This window comes from Gopherus flavomarginatus, chromosome 8 (assembly GCF_025201925.1).
Source record: "Gopherus flavomarginatus isolate rGopFla2 chromosome 8, rGopFla2.mat.asm, whole genome shotgun sequence".
Taxonomy (NCBI): domain Eukaryota; kingdom Metazoa; phylum Chordata; order Testudines; family Testudinidae; genus Gopherus; species Gopherus flavomarginatus.
The window spans coordinates 1,042,038-1,062,108 of NC_066624.1; the positions used below are offsets into that span (position 1 = coordinate 1,042,038).

The 20,071-nt window shown below is 54.2% G+C and overlaps 1 protein-coding gene across 2 annotated transcripts; it reads left to right on the forward strand.

Annotated features, from left to right (window-relative positions):
- Window positions 1–925: 925 nt before the first annotated feature.
- On the forward strand, window positions 926–18,098 carry SLC7A3 (solute carrier family 7 member 3). Of its 2 annotated transcripts, none has more exons than XM_050964934.1 (12): window positions 926–1,001; window positions 8,196–8,604; window positions 9,208–9,366; window positions 9,552–9,732; window positions 10,159–10,271; window positions 11,991–12,213; window positions 13,681–13,820; window positions 13,921–14,023; window positions 15,004–15,215; window positions 16,252–16,418; window positions 16,770–16,878; window positions 17,481–18,098. In XM_050964934.1, exons 2-12 carry the CDS (start codon window positions 8,235–8,237, stop codon window positions 17,612–17,614), a joined length of 1,911 nt encoding a protein of 636 aa, XP_050820891.1. In that variant the 5' UTR covers window positions 926–1,001; window positions 8,196–8,234; the 3' UTR covers window positions 17,615–18,098. The 2 variants fall into 2 exon arrangements, with proteins under 2 accessions (XP_050820891.1, XP_050820892.1); XM_050964935.1 differs by having other exon boundaries at window positions 979–1,034.
- The last annotated feature ends 1,973 nt before the right edge of the window (window positions 18,099–20,071 follow it).

Here is a 20,071-nt window from a genome sequence, read left to right on the forward strand (position 1 = left end):
AAGGTCCATCCTTGTGTGTTTGTTCCTAGCAGCACATCACAGCTCAGCACGTCCCTAGCTTCCGCTGAAAAAAGACATCTCTCTTGGGGCTGGCCTCAGAGACCCTTTGCACCAGCCAGACCCTGGCAGTCAGAAAGCTCAGGAAGCAGAAGCAATCACGATCTGCTTGGCAGCCAGGCCCTGACTACAGCCAGGGAGCAGCTCTTTCCCACCACCTTACGGCCTTAGTCACCTGGCAAAGTCTGGTCTTGCAGACTCCACAGGTGCCAGTCTGGGCATCATCTGTACAAGGCTGCCAAGGCTAGGTCCTGTCCCGCCATGGAGCTGGGTGTCTGGGAAGCGCCTATCCCACGAGTGGGCCTCATGGCATTATATGCCCAGGGGCTGGGCACAGTGGGAACTCCCTGCTGCACGCTAAGTGCATCCTGCCCTGTGCCCTCCCTGCCCAGGGCCCCTCTTCCCAGGCCCTGCCCTGTCTGGGGCTCCTCTCCCTGCACTCGTCTCTGCGCAGGACCCCTCTCCCTGCCCGCTCTCCCTGCGCCCGTCCCTGCACACTCCCTGCGCAGGGCCCCTCTCCCTGCGCCCGTCCCTGCGCGGGGCCCCTTTCCTTGAGCCCGTCCCTGCGCGGGGCCGCGCTCCGTGCCTGCTCTCCCTGCGCGGGGCAGGGCCCCTCTCCCTGCACCCGTCCCTGTGCAGGGCCCCTCTCCCTGCCTGCTCTCCCTGCGCCCATCCCTGCACGCTCCCTGGCCGGGGCCCCTCTCCCTGCGCTCTCCCTGCGCCCGTCCCTGCACGCTCCCTGCGCGGGGCCCCCTCCCTGCGCCCGTCCCTGCGCGAGTCCCCTCTGTCTGGCCGCGGCGCCGGGGAGGTGGCGCGGGGCGGGGCGGGGCGGGGGGAGGAGCGTGGGTCGCTGGCCCCGCCCCCTCCACCCCGGTATAAATGCTGCTGCTTCCCGCGCGCCCCCCATTCATAGTTCCGGAGCTGGCACGGGCGGGGCCCGCCTGGTGAGTGGGGCTGCGCGGGCCGGGACCCGCGTGGTGAGTGGGCCGGGCCGGGACCCGCGTGGGGCCGGCGCGGGGCTGCCCCGCCGCTGCTGCCCCCGCTCTCAGGCTGCCGGCGGCGATCGCGCAAGCGGGGCCCGCGGTTGCATCAGCCGGGCCGGGCCGCGGGCGCGGGGCGAGGGGCGGCCTCTGGGGGCCCGGCCCGGTTCCGGCGCCGGGCGGGTCTCGGGGCGAGGATCCGCGTGTGACTCCTGGTGCCGCCTTCGGTCCCGGGCTGCGAGTTCGGCGCCGGCTCCGCGGGGACCAGGCACTTTGCGCGGAACTTCTCCCGCCGGGCGGGGTGGAAATTCCCGCGCGGGACCCCGCGCCGGGCAGCTCCTGCCTCTGCTCGTCGGTGCCGGCTGCCCCGGGTCTCCCCTTCGCCGCTGGCGGCAGCCGGAGCCGCCGCTCCCACGCGCCTCGGGGCGCGCAGCGCTCTGCGGGGCCGGCACCGCGGCCGGAGATCCGCCTCGTTTTACAGCCCCGGCCAAGTCCGTGCCCCCTGAAATGTCTCGGTGGCCGGTCTGCTGCTGCCGGTCCTATCGCGGAAATGCCGGCGCGCCACTGATCGCCCAGCTGATGTGGTTTCTAATTATACGGTAAAATGTAAAGCAGCCACTTCTCAGGTGGCACCTTTGTATGTTTGGCTGATTTTCTCCTCCGGCAGTGTCTAAGTGACGTGTGGTTTGGGGTACACGGGACAGATCCCACTCCTAGAAGGGGCTTGGCAGTCGGGGAAGGTTGAGAGCCACGTTAGTTTCTTCAAATCCCTGCTCCTCCCTGGCCCAGGCTGAGGCAGGTGAGCCCTGCTGTGCCAGGGTTCCCTCGCTGTCCCCAGGTCACGCTCAGGCACCGGAGGGGTTGCCAGAGGGCATCACAAATTCAAAAGGAGGCAGAACTGAGTCCTGGGCATTGGACTAGGGAGCTGTGCTCGTTTATTGGGTGATTTATTGCTGTTAGCAGGGTAAAACTAGACTCCTATGAAAATCCTGAGAGCGGCAAGTGTACAAGGATAGGGGCTTGTATCTGGGGACAAAGAGGTGAAACAGCTGGGTGTGAGCAAAGCCTGGCCACTTCCCTCAGCCTCCAGTGTTGGCTGCCTGGCCTTGTCCCCTGCGGCCGATATGCCTCTGCACAGAGTAACAGTTATAGCCTTTGGCTCTGTGCTAAGCAGCCTGCTCCAGGCTGGCCCTTCCTGCCTGTCTGTTCCTCCATGTCACTCACTCCCTAACCTCTGCCTTAGGTTGAGCTCCCAGTGGTGGTTGTGTTCAGCAAGACTTCCACACAGGCAGTTCTGTCAGGCATTATGACAAGGTGGCACCTCAGGCAGTCATGGGTGTCGAGCAAACACTGAAAACTTCCGGGGGCCATTCGGAGTCGGTACAGTGTCTGCCATGTCGGTTTCCCTTGGCTAGCTTTCTGGCATTCCGGTACCAAACCCATGTGGCAATGGGGACCAGGAATGCTCCTCTGGAGGAGAGCAGCTGGTGGTGGTGTGTATGAGCATGGCTCTGGCTCCTGTCTGTTGCTGCTGGTTCATGTGCTCGCGTGCTCACTTGCTCGCTCCAGGCTGCCCCTTTCAGAATGCGACCAAGGCTGTGCCATGTAGGACTTCAGAGGAGACCGTCCGCTCCTGTTTGGTTTGACTGTGGAACTTGGCATTCAGGCAGCAGGAGGTGCAAACTGGGCCATCTCCCTTCCTCCCCCCATGGAAAGGAAATTGTTGGTTTTCTGTAGACAGGAATGAGACTTTGAAGGATCAGCTGAAATATGCTGAAGTGATAACATTGGATTTGTAGCCTTTCAAATCAGCAACATTGCATGGGATGCTTCCAGTCTGTGCCACTGACAGCTTCGCAGGGCAGGGGAGCTGGGTGCCATGGGAATTGCGCCACACCCCACAGCTGTTGTGTCAATAACAGCTTCAGAACAGCTCCCTGCTAAGTACCCTTCACAACCAGGGGCGGCTCCAGGCACCCGCATGCCAAGCGCATGCCTGGGGTGGCAAGCCACGGGGGGGCGCTCTGCCAGTCGCCGCGAGGGCGACAGGCAGGTTGCCTTCGGCAGCATGCCTGCGGAGGGTCCGCTGGTCCCGCAGCTTTGGCGGACCTCCCGCAGGCTGCCGCCGAATCCACGGGACTGGGGACCTCCTGCAGGCAAGCTGCCAAAGGCAGCCTGCCTGCCGTGCTTGGGGTGGCAAAATAGCTAGAGCCGCCCCTGTTCACAACTGAACGCTCTGGGGCCAGTAGCTTGAGTAAGTTAAATTCTCAGTCTCTAAAATACACTTCCATCACTGCTGAGCTTTGCCTGGGTTTGGGTTTATCTGGAGGCTCCTCATGAATGGCACAATTCACAGGAGCACCTCTCACCTGCTTTGATTCTCTCCCCTCCTGCTGTTTGTCTCTGGCTCTTCAGAGCGTGGAGACAGTGGCTCGCACCTGCTGTGCAGCACTTACTGCTCACTCATCAGCGCTACCATTTACCACTGAAGCTACTGACTTGCCTCTCAAAAAACACCTAGGCATACCCAGACCTCTGATGCTCTCCCAGCTGCTCTCGCCTCCAATGCTGGCACCCTGAAGAATGGTGTGGTGCTTCTGTGCTGCCTAGCTCCCTGGGGAGAGAACTTGGGGTCCCAGTTGGCAGGCAGCTGTTTCTCATGGGGGATTTAATAGTTCTTTAAAACTCACTTGTCTTTATTCAGACAGATGTTGCCTATCTTTGGCAGACTACCTAGAAATGTGTGTGCCATGGCCAACTGAGTTTTGCTAGAGGAAGGTTGTGTGTCCCTGGAAATGCTTCTGTTTTACTGTTAGGCTGACGTTTGTCTGGTATATTTTGCATGTGCTTATAAAGCTTCCTGTTATAACATGCTAAGGCCTCCTAAGCAGCTTAGCCTTACTGTTGCAATGTTGCCATTGCTTAGTTCCTGTGAACAGCACAAGGGTGGAGAATGTTTTTCTGTGGGATTTAATTCTACTTGACTGTTGTGTTCCCCCCCTAAGCAGGTTCTGCTTGAGTCTGGTGCAGTACCTGGCAGATCTGTGCTGTCTTGATGACTGCAACTGGTAGGCTCCACATGGCAACAGCCAATTTGTTTCTTGGGCCGTGAATTTTGGAAGCCTAGAGCTGAGGTTTGTTCGTGTCTGACTCAGATGACTGTTTGAGAAATGGGGATGGCAGCTCATGGATGCTGAAAATAGAGAAAGCCAGAAGTTTATGTAAAATACAAACCAAGTTACTGGGTATTTAAATAGGGCTAATGCTTCCTGTTTTGGTGGAGCCCAGGGCAACCAAGTGTCCTGATTTTATTGGGGCAGTCCCGATATTCAGGGCTTTTCCTTATTCAGGTGACTATTACCTCCCACCCCCGTCCTGATTTTTCACACTTTCTATCCAGTCCCCCTGGTGGCGGCTAACAGCCAGTGTGCCTGAGATTGCTGTCTGAACTGAACTTTGTTGCTGGTGCTGCTGCCACCATGTTCTGTTCTATCCCATCTCAGCTTTACTCATTAGTTACTGATCTCTGGTGTCATGCAGATCACCTGGCTCCCTGGACGTGCTTCTGAATGGCTAAGGGCAAAGCTTTTCAATGGCCACAATGGAGTTGAGAATTCTTCCCTTGCAATGGCTCTGATTGTGGAGTTTTACTGCTATAGCTCATCTCTGCGTTCGCTACTGTACTAGTGTCATAACCTAGTCCCAGATTTGGACCTTAGCGTCCAAAATATGGGGGTTAGCATGAAAACCTCCAAGCTTAGTTACCAGCTTGGACCTGGTAAAGCTGCCACCACCCAAAAAATTAGTGTTTTGGGGCACTCTGGTCCCCCCAAAAAACCTTCCCTGGGGACCCCAAGACCCAAATCCCTTGAGTCTCACAACAAAGGGAAATAAACCTTTTCCCTTCCCCCCTCCAGGTGTTCCTGGAGAGATACACGGAAGCAAACTCCGTGAATCTAAACAGAGGGATTCCACCCTCTCTATTTCCAGTCCTGGAAACAGAAGTTCTTCCCTCTTCACCCAGAGGGAATGCAAAGTCAGGCTAGTAAATCTAACACACACAGATTTCCCCCTGACTTCTTCCTCCCAATTCCCTGGTGAGCACAGACTCAATTCCCTGGAGTCCCCCACTAAAGAAAAACTCCAACAGGTCTTAAAAAGAAAGCTTTATATAAAAAGAAAGAAAAAGTACATAAAAATGGTCTCTCTGTATTAAGGTGACAAATACAGGGTCATTTGCTTAAAAGAAATATGAATAAACAGCCTTATTCAAAAAGAATACATTTCAAAGCACTCCAGCAACTACACACATGTAACTACAAAAAAACAAACCTATCTTTTTGTACTTACAACTGGGAAACAGAAGATTAGAAAGCAGGAAATAGAAAAAATCCTTCCCATAGCCGAGAGGGACAGATACAAGACAAAAGACTCAGACACAAACTTCCCTCCACCCAGATTTGAAAAAGTCTTGTTTCCTGATTGGTCCTCTGGTCAGGTGTTTCAGGTTACTTCTTTCCAGGTGAAAGAGACATTAACCCTTAGCTATCTGTTTATGACAACTAGGACATGAAGTGTCCAGAGTTTTATCAATGGCCTATCAGTGTTTCTTTTGTGATGAGTATAATAGCTCCTTCAGGGCTTCAGCCCTTCTCTGTTAGGGATTGGGAGACTTTCACAGAGAACAGGTTATACTGCATTTCCCTACTGCAGGGTTTCTTACACCTTCCTTCCTCTGAAATACCTGGTATTGGCGACTGGAAACAGGCTACTTGAATAGATGGACCTGGTCCACCCTGGCAGTTCCTATCTTCTGTGGTTTTCAGACTTCACTCTCCAAGCTTGAGTTCCCTGAAGCACGTAACCAGCTGTGCTTGGAGGTGCAGGAGCTACCTGCCTGGCACTGCTAGCTACGTGGGTTGGACAACAAGAGGTAGATATGGGCCAGGCCTGAGGTTTGAGATCAGCTGGGTTAGTTAGCCCCTGTAAGGTGGGTGGTGGTTAGAGTTTAAAAACTAGAAAAGCCTCTTCAGCTGCTTGGCTCAAATTGTTGCAGTTGTTCATCACTTTCACAGCAATAGAATCACCACTGGATAGAGGCCAAACAAGGACGGTTCAGCTCCAATAGCAATTGCTGCCAGAACCGGATCATAATAAAGCAGCTGGTTATAGTGGAAATGATTTTGCAATTATAATTCCGGTGGTCACAATCAGCGGCTATTGTAATTCCTCATCAGCATTACTTAAACTGACAGTCTGGAAATTGCTGAGGATCCTATCTGTGTGCCTGCATATTCCAGCAATACCTCCCAAGAAGCAAGTGATCCTACACTCTGAGGGCTGCAGTGCTCAGGTGGACGAATAAGCCTGCATGCCCTGCCATCTGACTGTCCCCAGATCTTAGCAGGACAGCTCTCTTCAGACCCCTGGAGTTCTGTGGAGAGGAATTGATATGATCTGGTTTGTGCTCCGTTAGAGAGAGCAATCTGTCATCCCGTGTGACAGCTGAGTTAAAGGCAACTGTGTCTGTTCTCCAAAGCAGAATGGCTAAAGAGTCATGGGAAGTTAGGTTTAAAAAAAACAATGCAAGCTCTGAGTGTGCTGGTTCATTTAGGGATTAGGTGCGGCAACCATCTCCTGGCAGATTGTTGGTCTCTGCTGTAACTCTGGCTACATCTACACTACAGCACTGACCGTGTAGCGTAAGCACTTGCAGTGGAGATGTTCCAAGCCGCTGGGCAAGATCTCTCCCATCAGTTAAATAACTCCTGCCTCCGTGAGAGGCAGTGGCTATGGTGGCAGATCATACCTATTCCTCTCCACAGAACTCCATGGGTACGAAGAGAGCTGTCCTGTTAAGATTTGGGGACAGCCAGATGTCCGGCCAATGACATTAACTCCAGCATGATGTTAAAAATGCCGTAAAGACTGTGCAGAGTACTCCAAAAGTGAATTCAAAGTCCCTTTCTCAAGCTGGGTTCCATCAATGCTGTGGCTCACTCTCCTGCCCCATGTGACCCATCTCCATCCACAGGAGTCTCCTGGGGCTTGGGGCTGGCCACTGAGATGGGACATCAGGTGAGCAGGGATTTCAGCAGATTGTGTGGATGTGCAGAGCTCTGCTGCCCTTCTGTGAGGCTGCGTGATTATGAAGCCCTTGGAGATTCTTGGATGAAGGGCATGTTCTTACTCTAGGGTCCAATATAAGGCCATGAGAAGTTTTCCAGACCAGCACCATATACTGTAGGGCCTTTTCCTGACCCTGTCCCTATTCCCGGGCTCCATGCACCAGCTTCTCCGGTGGTTGGCATCATCAGCATAGTGCTTGCTGGGAATCTCTGTAGCACTGACTGACTTAGTATGAGAGGCTGGTCTGGGGTGTTGGTGCTGGGCTGCGAGTCTGGCCAGGCACCATGGAGATCAGCTTAGTGTAAATGCCAAGAGAAAAGTTGCCTCATCTTAGTGACTCAGCCCAGTTTACCCGATTATCCGTTTAATTGGCAGAACGTTCCGTTTTGTGATGGTCTCTGCCATTCACACCCACAGACTGTGGCATAATAAGAATATTCAAACAGTCACATTTGGGCCAGGGAGTGTCTAGGTTGCCAAGCGGAGTGGGAGTACGCACCAGACAGCTAACCAGTCGTGAGACCTGCCTTTAGGTATTGACGGGTGTGGAGAGTTCAGTGCTTGTCTGGGGAGTCTCAGGTTTCCCTAACAAACAATTGCTGGGCTTGTCCTTTGCTTGTGTCTCCTACGACTGAAAAGCAAATAAACCAGAAGTTGGTTCGGGGGAGTTGGGCTGCAAACAAGGCTGGTACACAACCCTTGGCCAGTGATGGTGGATAGGCACCAAGCAGGTTAACGGGTAATGGGTACCATGAAAGGGCTGATGCGCTTCGGTGTGGTGGACGAGATAGCTAGTGGGATCAGTTGATAGGTGTTAGTGGAGCCTGGGACGTCTTCCCCAGGGATGCAGCAGTGAGGTCACTGCGAAGTTCCAGCTACCCTGGCCTCAGGGTTTGCCGGAGCTCTACAGCAGAGGCTGCTCCGGTTGGCTGCATGCTGCTTGTTCTCGAGATCTCTGCAGTCTTGTCTTGCTGACACTGTTGCTACCTTTAATGTTCCTTGTGGTAATGGAGTGACATTTTCTTTCAGGGGTTTTGAGTAGTCAGACACCTCCTGGGAGTGGATAAAATGTTTGAGAAAACAATGACTGGCTTTGGCAAGAAGCTGATCCGCCGCCGAATTGTGGATCTCAGCGTGGAGGACACCCGGCTGGCCCGCTGCCTCTCCACCTTGGACCTTATCGCCTTGGGAGTTGGCAGTACGCTGGGGGCAGGCGTGTACGTGCTGGCTGGGGAAGTAGCCAAGGAAAAGGCTGGCCCCTCAATTGTTGTCTGTTTCCTGGTTGCTGCACTCACCTCTGTGCTGGCTGGGCTTTGCTATGCGGAATTTGGGGCCCGGGTTCCCAAAACTGGCTCTGCCTATCTCTACAGCTACGTCACAGTGGGAGAGATCTGGGCCTTCACAACTGGTTGGAACCTGATCCTGTCCTACGTGATAGGTACGAAATGGTGGAAAGAGGAGGAACTTGGAGTGGACTGCGGCAGGCTGGCCCTGAACACTCCAGCGGGTGGAGGGCAGGGGAGAACTTCCTGAGTTTGTTGATCACAGGGAGGCATCACTGCTAGAATGGAGAGTCTGGCCAAGCCCTCCCGGGTCGGGGACTCTTGGGGGCTGTGCACGTAGTGGCTGTGCTTATTGGACATCTGGAGCACGGGGTCTAGGGGACAGAGTTCAGGTTTCACCTGCCTGGCTAGACAGTGCTGGGAGCCCCTCTCTGGTGACCCCAGCCTGGACAGTGCTGGGTGTTGCCTAGGCCCAAAGAGCAGTGCAATGAGCCAAAGGCTTAGGGGTGGTGCAGTGAGGAATGGGGATCCCAGAGGCCACCCCACAAGTTCTTCCCTTCTGGCACAGCAAAGCCGTGGTGATGGTGCTAGAGGGTTCTTGTGACAGACGTGTATCCTCCCAGTGCTCATGGCAGAGCTGGGCTCCCTGAGCTGGGTGGGAGGGGTAGGGGGGTCTCCACAGCTCTGCCATGTACTTGAGAGGAGATCGGGGGTGGAGGCTTCTCTGGTTAACATGCAACTTTGCTCTTGGTTGCTAGGGACAGCGAGTGTTGCCCGAGCCTGGAGTTCTTCCTTTGACAATATCATTGGCAACCACATCTCAGTCTTCTTTAGAAGCAGCACCTCCCTGCATGTGCCGGGTGTGCTAGCCGAGTACCCGGATTTCTTTGCACTGCTCCTGGTCCTGCTGCTCACAGGTGAGAGGTGCAGAGCTCTGTAAAGATACGTGACTTTGTGGCATGGGTGAGCGAGTTTGGGAAGGCCACGGCTAGTGCTGGCCCCAAGGGAGTGTTTGAGGGGAGGGTGTGGCCCAGGGGCATTGATTGTGGGGAGGGTGTAACTGGCGCTGCCCCTCCTATCCCCTCTTGTATTCCTTCCCCAGGGTTGCTGGCATTTGGCGTGAGCGAATCTGCCTTAGTGAATAAAATCTTCACTGCAGTGAACCTGCTGGTTCTCTGCTTTGTCATCATCTCTGGCTTTGTGAAGGGAAGCGTCAAGAACTGGCAGCTGTCTGAAGAAGACTATTACAACCACTCAGCGGCAGCCACCAGCCAGGATGTTAGGTAGGGGGAATATCCCACTCCCCAAACTCTGCCCTCAGCCCAGCTTTTTGCCCACAGTTGGTACCTACCTAGGGAGCTGTGCTGCCCATGCCAGCTCTGGCTGCTGCTTGGTGTTCCTCTTGCAAGCTGGTTCCAAAGGGCTGTGCCCTGCCCTGGGTTCATTCCTTGGCAGGGAGTGTGCCATGCAGCCTTCCCTGCAGTTGACAGTTGCAGTCTCTGGTTTGTGCCTGTCGCAGGCTGTTAAGCTGCATATTGATAGTGACTGTAGACACCTGCTCCCACGGCAGGGATGCTTTACACAGGATACAGAGGCTGAAACCTGCCTGTGGCATTTGCTCAGGGGCTTTTCATCTGTCTCCAGCAGGCAGAGGAGGTAGATGTTAACTGAGACTCTTCCAAAACAATAACCAGTCTTTCTTCTCTCAGCATTGGCTCCCTGGGATCTGGGGGTTTCGTTCCTTTTGGATTTCAAGGGATCCTCGCTGGAGCTGCAACGTGCTTTTATGCCTTTGTGGGATTTGACTGTATCGCTACAACAGGTAAAGCAGCTGCTTGTGCATTGTCTTTCGGGAGTTTGGGATGAGGTATTTCTCGGCGTTCTCCCTGCGAGTCTCCGTCTTTAATGCAGTGATCTCTGGTTGCAGAATTTCCAAATAGTTCTGGGTGTGGGTGGGCAGTTGGAAGCTGTGCTTGCCAAGCCAAGAGATCAGCTCTCCAAGATCCCTGCATGGCCCAGGGTGCGATGTTGTGGGGCCTTTGAGTGCTGCCAAGAGCAGAGACGTCACTTCCTGATCTGGAAAATGCTCAGTTTTATGAGCCTTTCTGCAAACATGAGGACTTAGCTGTGGTAACTGGCACTGTGGGTACAATGAGCTTTCACCAGCCTGCACATAGAAAACTAGTTCTTGTAAACGAACTGCACCATTTAATAACAAAATACCCAGCAGGCAGAGGGAGTCTTTTCCCTTAAGTATCTGCTGCTTTCTGGTGCAGAGCCTGGAGTCCGCTCTCCCCACCATGTGTGCGAGCTCCTGAGAATGCTACTAGGAGTCACAGGCCCATGGAGGCAAGTGAATGAACTGTGGCAAGGATGCCTGCTGTTGACTTCCCAGCCCATAGTAACTTAAGTATCAGAAGGGTAGCCATGTTAGTCTGGATCTGTAAAAGCAGTAAAGAATGCCGTGGCACCTTATAGACTAACAGACGTTTTGGAGCATGAGCTTTTGTGGGTAGATGTACATGCATCTGACGAAGTGGGTATTCACCCACGAAAGCTCATGCTCCAATACGTCTGTTAGTGCATAAGGTGCCACAGGACTCTTTGCTGCTTTCATAGTAACTTACTCTGTTCATCGAGAACATGCCCTTTGCCCCGAGGGAGCCTCAGCTTCCTTCTGTCACTGCCATGAAATCCTGTGAGCAGGCTTCACTGCATGGCCCCGAGCTGGCAGGATCTAAGTACACCCTCGCCATGTCTGCACTCAACAGAACCGAGATCGTGGCAGGTGTCACAGGAGCAGAGTGTTCTCCTGCCCCAGGAGTCCCTGTCCTATTGTGCCTATTCTCCCCTTTTTGAGCACTCTGCAGCATTGTCTGGTCTGGCAGATGGAGCTTGAAAAATTTCCTTGACGCCCACTAGTCAGAGCCCTAGGCCTACTAGCTGGAGAGTGGAGGCTCCACAGTGACATTCCTGGGCAGTTGCCTGTTGATAAGCCCAGCCCTGCCCTGCCTGGTTCTGCTGTGAGAAGGGGAGAGTGCTGGCACTTCTGCTGGGATGTCATGCCTTTGGCCTGCTTGGATGCTCTCTTCCATGGTGGCTTGTGGCTAGTGCTGCATTTCATTTTAGGGGCCTTTCCCATGGAATAACCCCAGTGCCTGCCTCTTCTGCTGCTTCACCCAGTCACAGCTGCTCTATGAAATCAGCCTGATTATCGGCAGTTTTACTGTGGTCCCAGGTTCTGGAACTGACCAATCTTGCTGATTTCATTCTGTTTAGCCAAGCCAGGCGGTGGCACTGGAGCGGTATGTAGGCTCAGGCAGACAGCACTACACTGGGTCACATTGGGAAGGCTCTCCAGCTTCCTGGGTTTCAGTAGCAAAGCTAAACTTCTTTAGAAGCTGACTTTCTCCCCACTTCCGACAACGACGCTCTCCACTCGTCTGCAGCAATGGGGTTCCTGTGGTTCCTTATCACATTCCAGATGTGTAGGAGAGGGAAGATGTTAGTGCTCCAAGTCTCATCTCTGTTCCTCTTTCAGGAGAGGAGGCCAAGAATCCTCAGCGTTCTATCCCCATTGGCATCATTGTGTCTCTCTTGATCTGCTTTGTGGCATATTTTGGTGTTTCTGCTGCCCTGACCCTCATGGTACCCTACTACCTGCTGAACAAGGACAGTCCCCTGCCTGAGGCCTTCAAAGACGTGGGCTGGGAGCCTGCCCGTTATGTTGTAGCTGTTGGATCTCTCTGTGCGCTCTCAACCAGGTAAGGAACTTGGGACTTCGTCCAGCACCCTGCTCTAGTAACCGCTTCCCCCAAATCTTGTTCTGGCTCTGGAAATAATGGAGGTGGTGTCTGGCTAACGGCGATTGAGTGTGGGAGGCTAGATGGCTGGGGGGAGAGGTTCATTTCCTTCCACAACATGGCAGTAATTGTAACATCTCTACTAGACCAACTGTAGCTTTAAACCAGTAGCAGTGGCAGTCACGAGATTTACTGGTATGCTAGTGTATGTGGGTGGAAAGCAAACCCTTGCCCAGCCTTGGACAGGAACGTTCCCTCCCAGCCAGTTCACCCTTGTGTGCCCAGTACCCCCCACAGTGCACTACACGCCCATGCCCTCGTTGAGAGGCCCATCACCCCAGGAACCCCGTGAGCCCAAATATCCCCTAACCGGTCACGAGTGACATGGGAAGATACCAGTGACAAGCACTTGATGCTGTTCGCACTGACTCCATGCAACAAATGGCCAGAAGAATGAGAAACTCATGCGGTGGGGACTCACAGCAACAGAATTCAAGCGATGGAAAGCAGGGGCCTTTGTCTGACCTCTGTGTACTTGCTAGGATATCTCGGAGCACCAGGCCCACCAGAAATGCATAATTTGTGCCTCTTCTTCAGCTTCAGATGCTACAAATGAGAATCGCTGGGTGTGAGTCACTTGTTTATCTGAATAGTATTGAAGCCCCCAAAACTGTTGTCTGCTACCATGGCACATGGATGTAAACCAGGCGTCCATGCAGTGCAGGCTGTTTCTTGTGGTGGGTGTTACTTGTCAGAACTCCGTCCAGCGTCCAGTTCCTCTCACAGGCATTGTTTTAAGTTGTTGTCATGGTTCTGCTGTGCTGAGAGCTGTGCTTAGAAGTTCTATTCATGGTAAGAGCTTCTCATCAGTGCAACAAAATAAACTGAAACAAAAGTGCTAAGTTGTGACCCTCCTGGCCATGGCTTCTGGGCTCCTCCTGCTCAGTGTCACATCTGTGTGGCTCTGGTTAGCTGGCCTTGTCTACATGCATGAACTGTACTGGCTGAGCTGGGTTGGCTTAGAAACGGATTTAGTTTGATTGCGTGACCCCTTGTGGGGAAGCACTCGCTGTGCTTTGAGTGCCGTGTGTCAATCTGGCTTCATTGAGTGTGGAATCTAGTGGGGAATAGGAGACCACAGAACCCTGCCTCAGTGCCGACAGTGAAACGTGCTGGGAATGACCGTTCCTGGAGGCGATGGCTCTGGCTGCCATTGCTGTGAGAATGTTTCTCCACTGAATTGATGCCAACGCCAAGAATCAGATCAGAATGTACCAGCCCTGATCTAGAGGGTCCTTCTGTGCTGCTCTCACTACGCATTGCTTTTGAAAAGGCCCCAGGGACTAGTTAGTGACTGGCATGGTGGCGAGAGGTCTGGATCGAGGTGGCAAATACTGAATGTGTTGCTGTAACCTTTCTCCGCTGCAGTTTGTTGGGGTCCATGTTCCCCATGCCCCGGGTGATCTATGCCATGGCAGAGGACGGGCTGCTTTTCAAGTTCCTCTCCAGAGTGCACACACGGACAAAGACTCCCCTGGTGGCCACCATTGTGTCTGGCATCGTTGCTGGTAAGCAGATGTTTGCTCCTGCCTTGTGTTTTGCTGCTCACATGGCCTGTCTGAGAGTGAGCCCAGGGCTTGTGCTCATCCTGTGCCTGTTGTATTGCAGCTCTGATGGCGCTCATGTTTGAGCTGAAGGACCTGGTGGACCTCATGTCGATCGGCACTCTTCTGGCGTACTCTCTGGTTTCTGTTTGTGTGCTGATTCTCAGGTGGGTGTCTGCCAACAGCCTGCCCCTTTGAGCTGCCTTCTGAACAAGGCCACCTGGTTCATGTGCTGGAGAGCATGCGCTGCAGCCAGAGCATCCTGCCCCCAAAGCCCCCTGCCAAGAAAAGCCATTTCTTGTCCATTGGAGAGAAGCTGCCCTGGGGAGCCAGCCGCTATCTCCATGGGGGTGTATGGCAGGAGCTGATGCTGACATGGGCATGGGTCTGGCCCTAGCCAGGCTGAGGAACCTGGGCCTGGGCCTTAGAGGGAGCTTGTGTGAAAGCTGTCCTTCCTTCCCCCATTTGGATGCTCAGTGTGTGTTTGGGGTCGGGGGGGGGGGGGGGGGGTCTGGGTATTTTGTGTTCTAGAAGCTACCCAAGGAGGGGCAAGGGAACCTTGGCTGATATTACAGGCCCCTTTGCAGCCTGTGACCATAGCTCTCTTGCACGGTTGCTCTCTGACATTCCCTAAAGACTCCTTGCTCTGGACTCAACAGAGCGGAGCCTGAGCAGTCACCAGGCTGCCAGGGCACTGGAACAATGTGTATAGTGGGGGGCTGAGAGCCATTGACCCAAACTGCAAATCCTGGATATGATGGAACCACTTCAAGCCAGGGGATGCACAGCACCCCTAGTTCTAGCACCTGTGCCAGGCTGGCCAGGCCCCGAGCCTTGTGAAAGCCACCCCAATCGGTGGTAATGGTAAATCACATCCAGAAGCATTTGAACACTGGTGTGTGTAGTCCCTGTGTGGGCCTGGACATAGTGCGCCTGATGAGGGTGCCAGGCTGCTTTGGGCCAGCAGGTTACTGTTGGCAATGGACTTAGCTCCAGCCTGCGCTTTGAAAGTCTTGGCCTGGATACAGCTTTGTGCTGGGTGCGTCAGAATCTAATGTCCTGGCAGGGAAGCACCTGACTCTGTGCTACTGCTCTGGAGGCAGCTTGGACAGCTGTTGAGTCACCATTGACTTGGGGTTTGGTTCAGGTATCAGCGGGATCAGCTGAGCTCTCCAAAGGGCCTGGAGATGGTGGAGCTGAATGGAAACGAGGAGGAGAAAGTCATCATGAACCCCATAGTCAGTGGGTCCCAGGCTGCACTGAAGGAGAAGCCCACCTTGGGGAGCCTCTTCAACCCCCTCAGCAAAACTCCAACCAGCTTGTCAGGGAAAATTGTTTACATCAGCACGGCGGCCATCGGTAAGTGCACCAGGAGGTGCCTGACCTCAGCCGGGTAGGTGCACAGGAAGTGAAACAGTCGCCCAATGACAGCGATTGCTTTAATTGGGTCTCTAACCGAGTCCAGGCCTGCGATGTGTGCAGAGGCAGGAAATGAGCAAGGTTGTTACCAAAGCCATATAGGAGCATCCTGTGTCATGCACATGCCCTGGCTTTCCGGTGTGCCCCCGGAGCTCATCACAGGGTGAGCACACAGCCACTGCACGTGTCTGCAGAACTCCAGGGACGACACTGCCATAATGTGATGGGGGCCTGCTAAGTTCATGGGTGTGGTACAGTGACTGGGCCAGGGTGTGTGCACCTGCTGGGCTCAGGAGCAGCTAGCTTGGAGTGCTGATTGGAATGGTGATGTCTGGGTAAAGTTCACAGGCAGAACTCCTCAACAGAGCTGTCACCGTGGAGCTGGGGTGTGTGGGTTAGTCTGGGACTGCTCGGGCATGTCCTGTGTGGAGCGCATGGGGAAAGGATTGTAGATCTGAGAACCCCTGCAGGTCTTCCCCTGACTGCCAGGAACTAACGGGAAGCACTAAAGGTTCAGTGCACCTGGATGCGCTGCGTGGCCCCCTTAATGAGGGCATGTCACTAACTCTGTTGCTGGACTAGGGAAGCTGCCTCTCAGTGCTCCCATCTAAGCAGAAATCTCCTGTCGAAGTAGCACAAATATCTGACTCCACATTCCCGTCCACGAAATGGGGAGAAGGGACCGTGACTGTCACCCGGGGCGGAGGGCTAGTGTATGCAGAGTGCTATGCAAGTGCTTGTTGATGACCCCGGCGCTTCTGGGTGCATTTATTTGGAAGAGTCACGTAGAGCTGGGCAAGAGAAGAGGCCAGGCTCTTCAGCTGGTCTCTAAGGGTCTACAGGTGTCCTAGAGAATAAAGCCTGGCTGGCAGCTGTGAGCACGCTGGTGCTTGCAGCTGTGGCTGGGATCAGAGCAGGGTGTGAGGCCGTAGCCGTTTTGCTTGGGCAATACAACATTGTGTCTCCTTTCTTGCAGCTCTGTGGATCACCATCCTGTGCCTGATCCTGGCCCAGAGGATGGACTCCGTGTTGGAGGGCAGTGTGGGCTGGATCATAGTTTGCATAGGCCTCCTGGTGCTTATTCTGCTCTGCACCATCATTGTCTGGAGACAGCCGCAGAGCAATGCCCGGCTGACTTTCAAAGTAAGAGTAACAGCCGGGAGCTGGGTTCCCTCCCAGGTGGTATTCCCACCACTGCCGCTTCCGTGGCAGCCTCTGCTGGGAGAGTGGGATTTGCTGCTGGCAGCTTGGCCGTGAGTGCAGCCTGGGCCGTCTGGCCAGGAGACAGCCTATCAGAGCTGCCCGGGGTCCCTGAGACTTTGCCACCAGATAATTGGGCAAAAAAAGAATGTTCCCAGTGTGTCTCAGTCCCCAGGTTGTAACGGACTCTGGGTTGGCCCCTCCTTGGCTGGGAGCACAGGTAGCTGGAGGGCAGCCTTTGCCTGCTGTGCTCCTCTCTGCAGCAGCAATGGCTCAGCCTCTCTTGTCTCACAGGTGCCTTTCCTGCCACTGCTTCCGCTCTTCAGCATCTTCGTTAACGTTTACCTCATGATGCAGATGAGTACTGGAACCTGGGCCCGGTTTGCTGTCTGGATGGTCATAGGTAAGCAAACACACCGCTCTGGGCATTGTGTCCTGGCCTAGAGGCAGGGACTCGCACTCTTCACCTCCCGTCCCCGGGAAAAGCCCCATAAGAGGGACCTTACAAGGGCTGGACTCTCCAGTATTCACCTGGTGATGGGCTTGGGCCTGGCAGAGGAGCTCTGGACCTGGGGCGGGTGGGGAGGCTGCTCCATCCCTGCCTGATGGGGGCCCAGTTGCCGTGTTCCACCCTGATTTTCACACCTCGCTGTGGAGACTTCTAGAAGCAGCAGGGTGCCGCAGTGTCCTGCCACTGTGTGAGAGATGCTGAGAGCTGAGCCCTCTGGAGTCAACAGCTGGCAACGGATGACGTTAATCTGCCTGCTGTGGCCACGCTTCATCTAGAGCCCACCAGAAATGGGGTTTGGGCCCTCCCTGCAGCTCACTAGAGCACTAGGACAGGCCTGTTCCACCTCAGGGAGAGGGAGGCAGTGCTTGGGGGAGGAAGGAAGAGGCCCATTAGCCTGTCTGGGTTCTGGGGAGGGTGTGCTGGGGCTGGGTGGCAGGTTTCTGCAGCTCTTGGGCTGCTTGGGGACTGATTCCAGTGCTGAAATTCTCTTGCAGGTTTTGCCATCTACTTTGGCTATGGAATTCAGAACAGCATAGAAGGGAAAAATGAAAAGAAATCCCATTCCACGGCAGGCAAGTCTGTGCACTTCTCCGGGATGGACCTCAGCCCTGCAGCTGCTACAGTCTGAGACTGAGGATGTTCAGAGCATTTGTCATCCGCATCCTGGACTCCCTGAAGGCCCTTGTCCTCCTGGCCCCTCCTTTCTGTGGAGCAGAATGGCAACTTGAACAAGACTGCGAAGCCCTAGTCAGACAGATTCCGAAAATGAGGTCATGTGGCAAAGCCCAGTTGGGTCCTCTGTTTACTCTGATGAACTGGATGTTAAAATCCCAAATCAGCCTGAGGGTAGGGACGGGGCCAGTCGTCTGCCAACCTCCCTTCCCCTGGATGGATTTTGTTGTGTGTCAGGAATGCTGCTTTCTTTGGCTGATAGGAGGCCCCCATGTAAATAGTGCAGCTATATTTATTCTGTCCGGCCATGTGGCTGGGGGCTGCCTTTCTTCTTCTGTCTGTGTCTGTGTGTTCCATTGTTCCTAACACATTCTGTGTGTAGAATCGGTTTTAAACATTGGCTTTTGTACTATTAAACTCCAGGGTTTTTTAAATATTCAGCTCCTTCAGTCTGCTGGTGGCTTGTTTGGATGCTTGTTTTATTTCCCAGTTACGTGTGGTTGGGGCATGTCCCAGGCGCAGGCCCTGCTGGAAAGTGGCGGCTCTGGAGCAGTGCAGTGGAATGCCTGGGGAAGGTGCACACAACAAACGGGACAGGACTCTTCCCAGCAGCTTTCTGGGGAGGGTTTAGTGTTTGGGGGGGGACAGATGCCTGGGTAATTACTTGAACAATCTAGGGGCTTTGTTATCAAGGCATGTGTCCCCGCGGAGCCCTGTTCCATTATCGTTTTAATTGAGTGTATCCCACAGTAGCATTTCCTCTGGCACAGTCTCAGCCTCCTTTAATAGCACTTAACTTCTGCCTGTCTGCAAATCTCGCAGAGTTTAAGTGCTGCAGCCAGTGGTGTTTCCCTGGAGCTCTTCGGCCTTGTCTATATTAGAAGGGAGTTTGTCGGCTTAGCTACCAGCAACCCCTCCTAGAGGGGAGACCGCAATAATCCTGTCAGACTAGCAGCAGTGCTGTTGCCAGTGCCACTTAGACCAGTGTTGCGAGTGAAATAAGTGGGACCGGAACCTCTCGTCTACAACTGCATCTGCGCTAGGGATTTGCCAGCAGAGCCAGACCTGTTCCGGGAGTGGGGTTTTCACATGCCTCAGACATAGCAATGCTGGCAGAACGTAAGTGGAGACCAGGGCTTTATGAAGAAGGATTTGTTACCATAGCACTGGGGAGCCTCTGTCATGGTCCAGGACCCTGTTGTGCTAGGCTCCCGCAGAGGCCGATCTGGACTGACCGATCACAGGGAGTTGCACGGAAGATCAGCCTTGGCCTTCCTTCTCCTGCCCCAGAACTACACCCAGAGCTCCCGGTGTCGTGTCTGTAGGAGGCAGTGGGATGGTGGCTGGCCACGGAGGAGCTGGTGTTGGAGGTGCCCAGTAGCTTCTCAGCAGCAGCTAGCAGCACTTCTGGCAGCTGTAGCATAATGGGCCAGCTTGCCTGGAAGTGCCCACAGCTCCCACTGCACGGCAGATGAGGTAGAGAATTCTGGGCTCCCAGAGGCGCTCAGCATCTGGACAATTATTATAACGCCAGGCAGACCTCTTGGCTCTGGCCGGCTTGTTAATCCTTCGCATGATGTCCACTTGCCAGGTGTGTTCCACTGAGTGCTTGTCAAAGCAGAGGGAGATTAGGGCATTGCACTGGGAGCCATGCGATCGGGACTCCTAGTCCCAGATCTGCCACAGATGTGGGGCAAATCTCTTCCTGTGTTTGTGGCTGTGTTCCTGTCTGCAAGATGAGGCTAACCCTGTCTGTGTGCATAAGGCTCAGACACTACAATGCTGGGCGAGCCCAAGAACCCCAAAGATATGATGGGGGGAAAAGGAGCATTATTCTGACTTTACAGGTGGGGAAATTCAGAGGCTTGAAGCTAAGCCAGAGAGTCCAGCTGTGGGGAGCAAGGCATCATTTGGTCAGGTGCCTGCCTGGAGGGACCAATGCTAAGCCTTTCATGTCAATGGCAAAGCTGGGAGTGGACTTCAGGTTTCCAGACTCCCTCTGCTGGGCCATGCTCCTTCCCAGCTGCAATGGAGGCTGGACCCTTGATGGAGCAGGTATTAAGCAACATGTCTCTAGGCTGTCTAGACTACCCCAACGCGAGCTGCAGGGGCTGCTCCTTGTCAGCTTGGGAGGGCAGTGATGGGAGAATCATAGAATATCAGGGTTGAAAGGGACCTCAGGAGATCATCTAGTCCAACCCCCTGCTCAAAGCAGGACCAGCCCCAACTAAATCATCCCAGCCAGGGCTTTGTCAAGCCTGACCTTAAAAACCTCTAAGGAAGGAGATTCCACCACCTCCTTAGGTAACCCATTCTAGTGCTTCACCACCCTGCTAGTGAAATAGTGTTTCCTGATATCCAACCTAGACCTTCCCCATTGCAACTTGAGACCATTGCTCCTTGTTGTGTCATC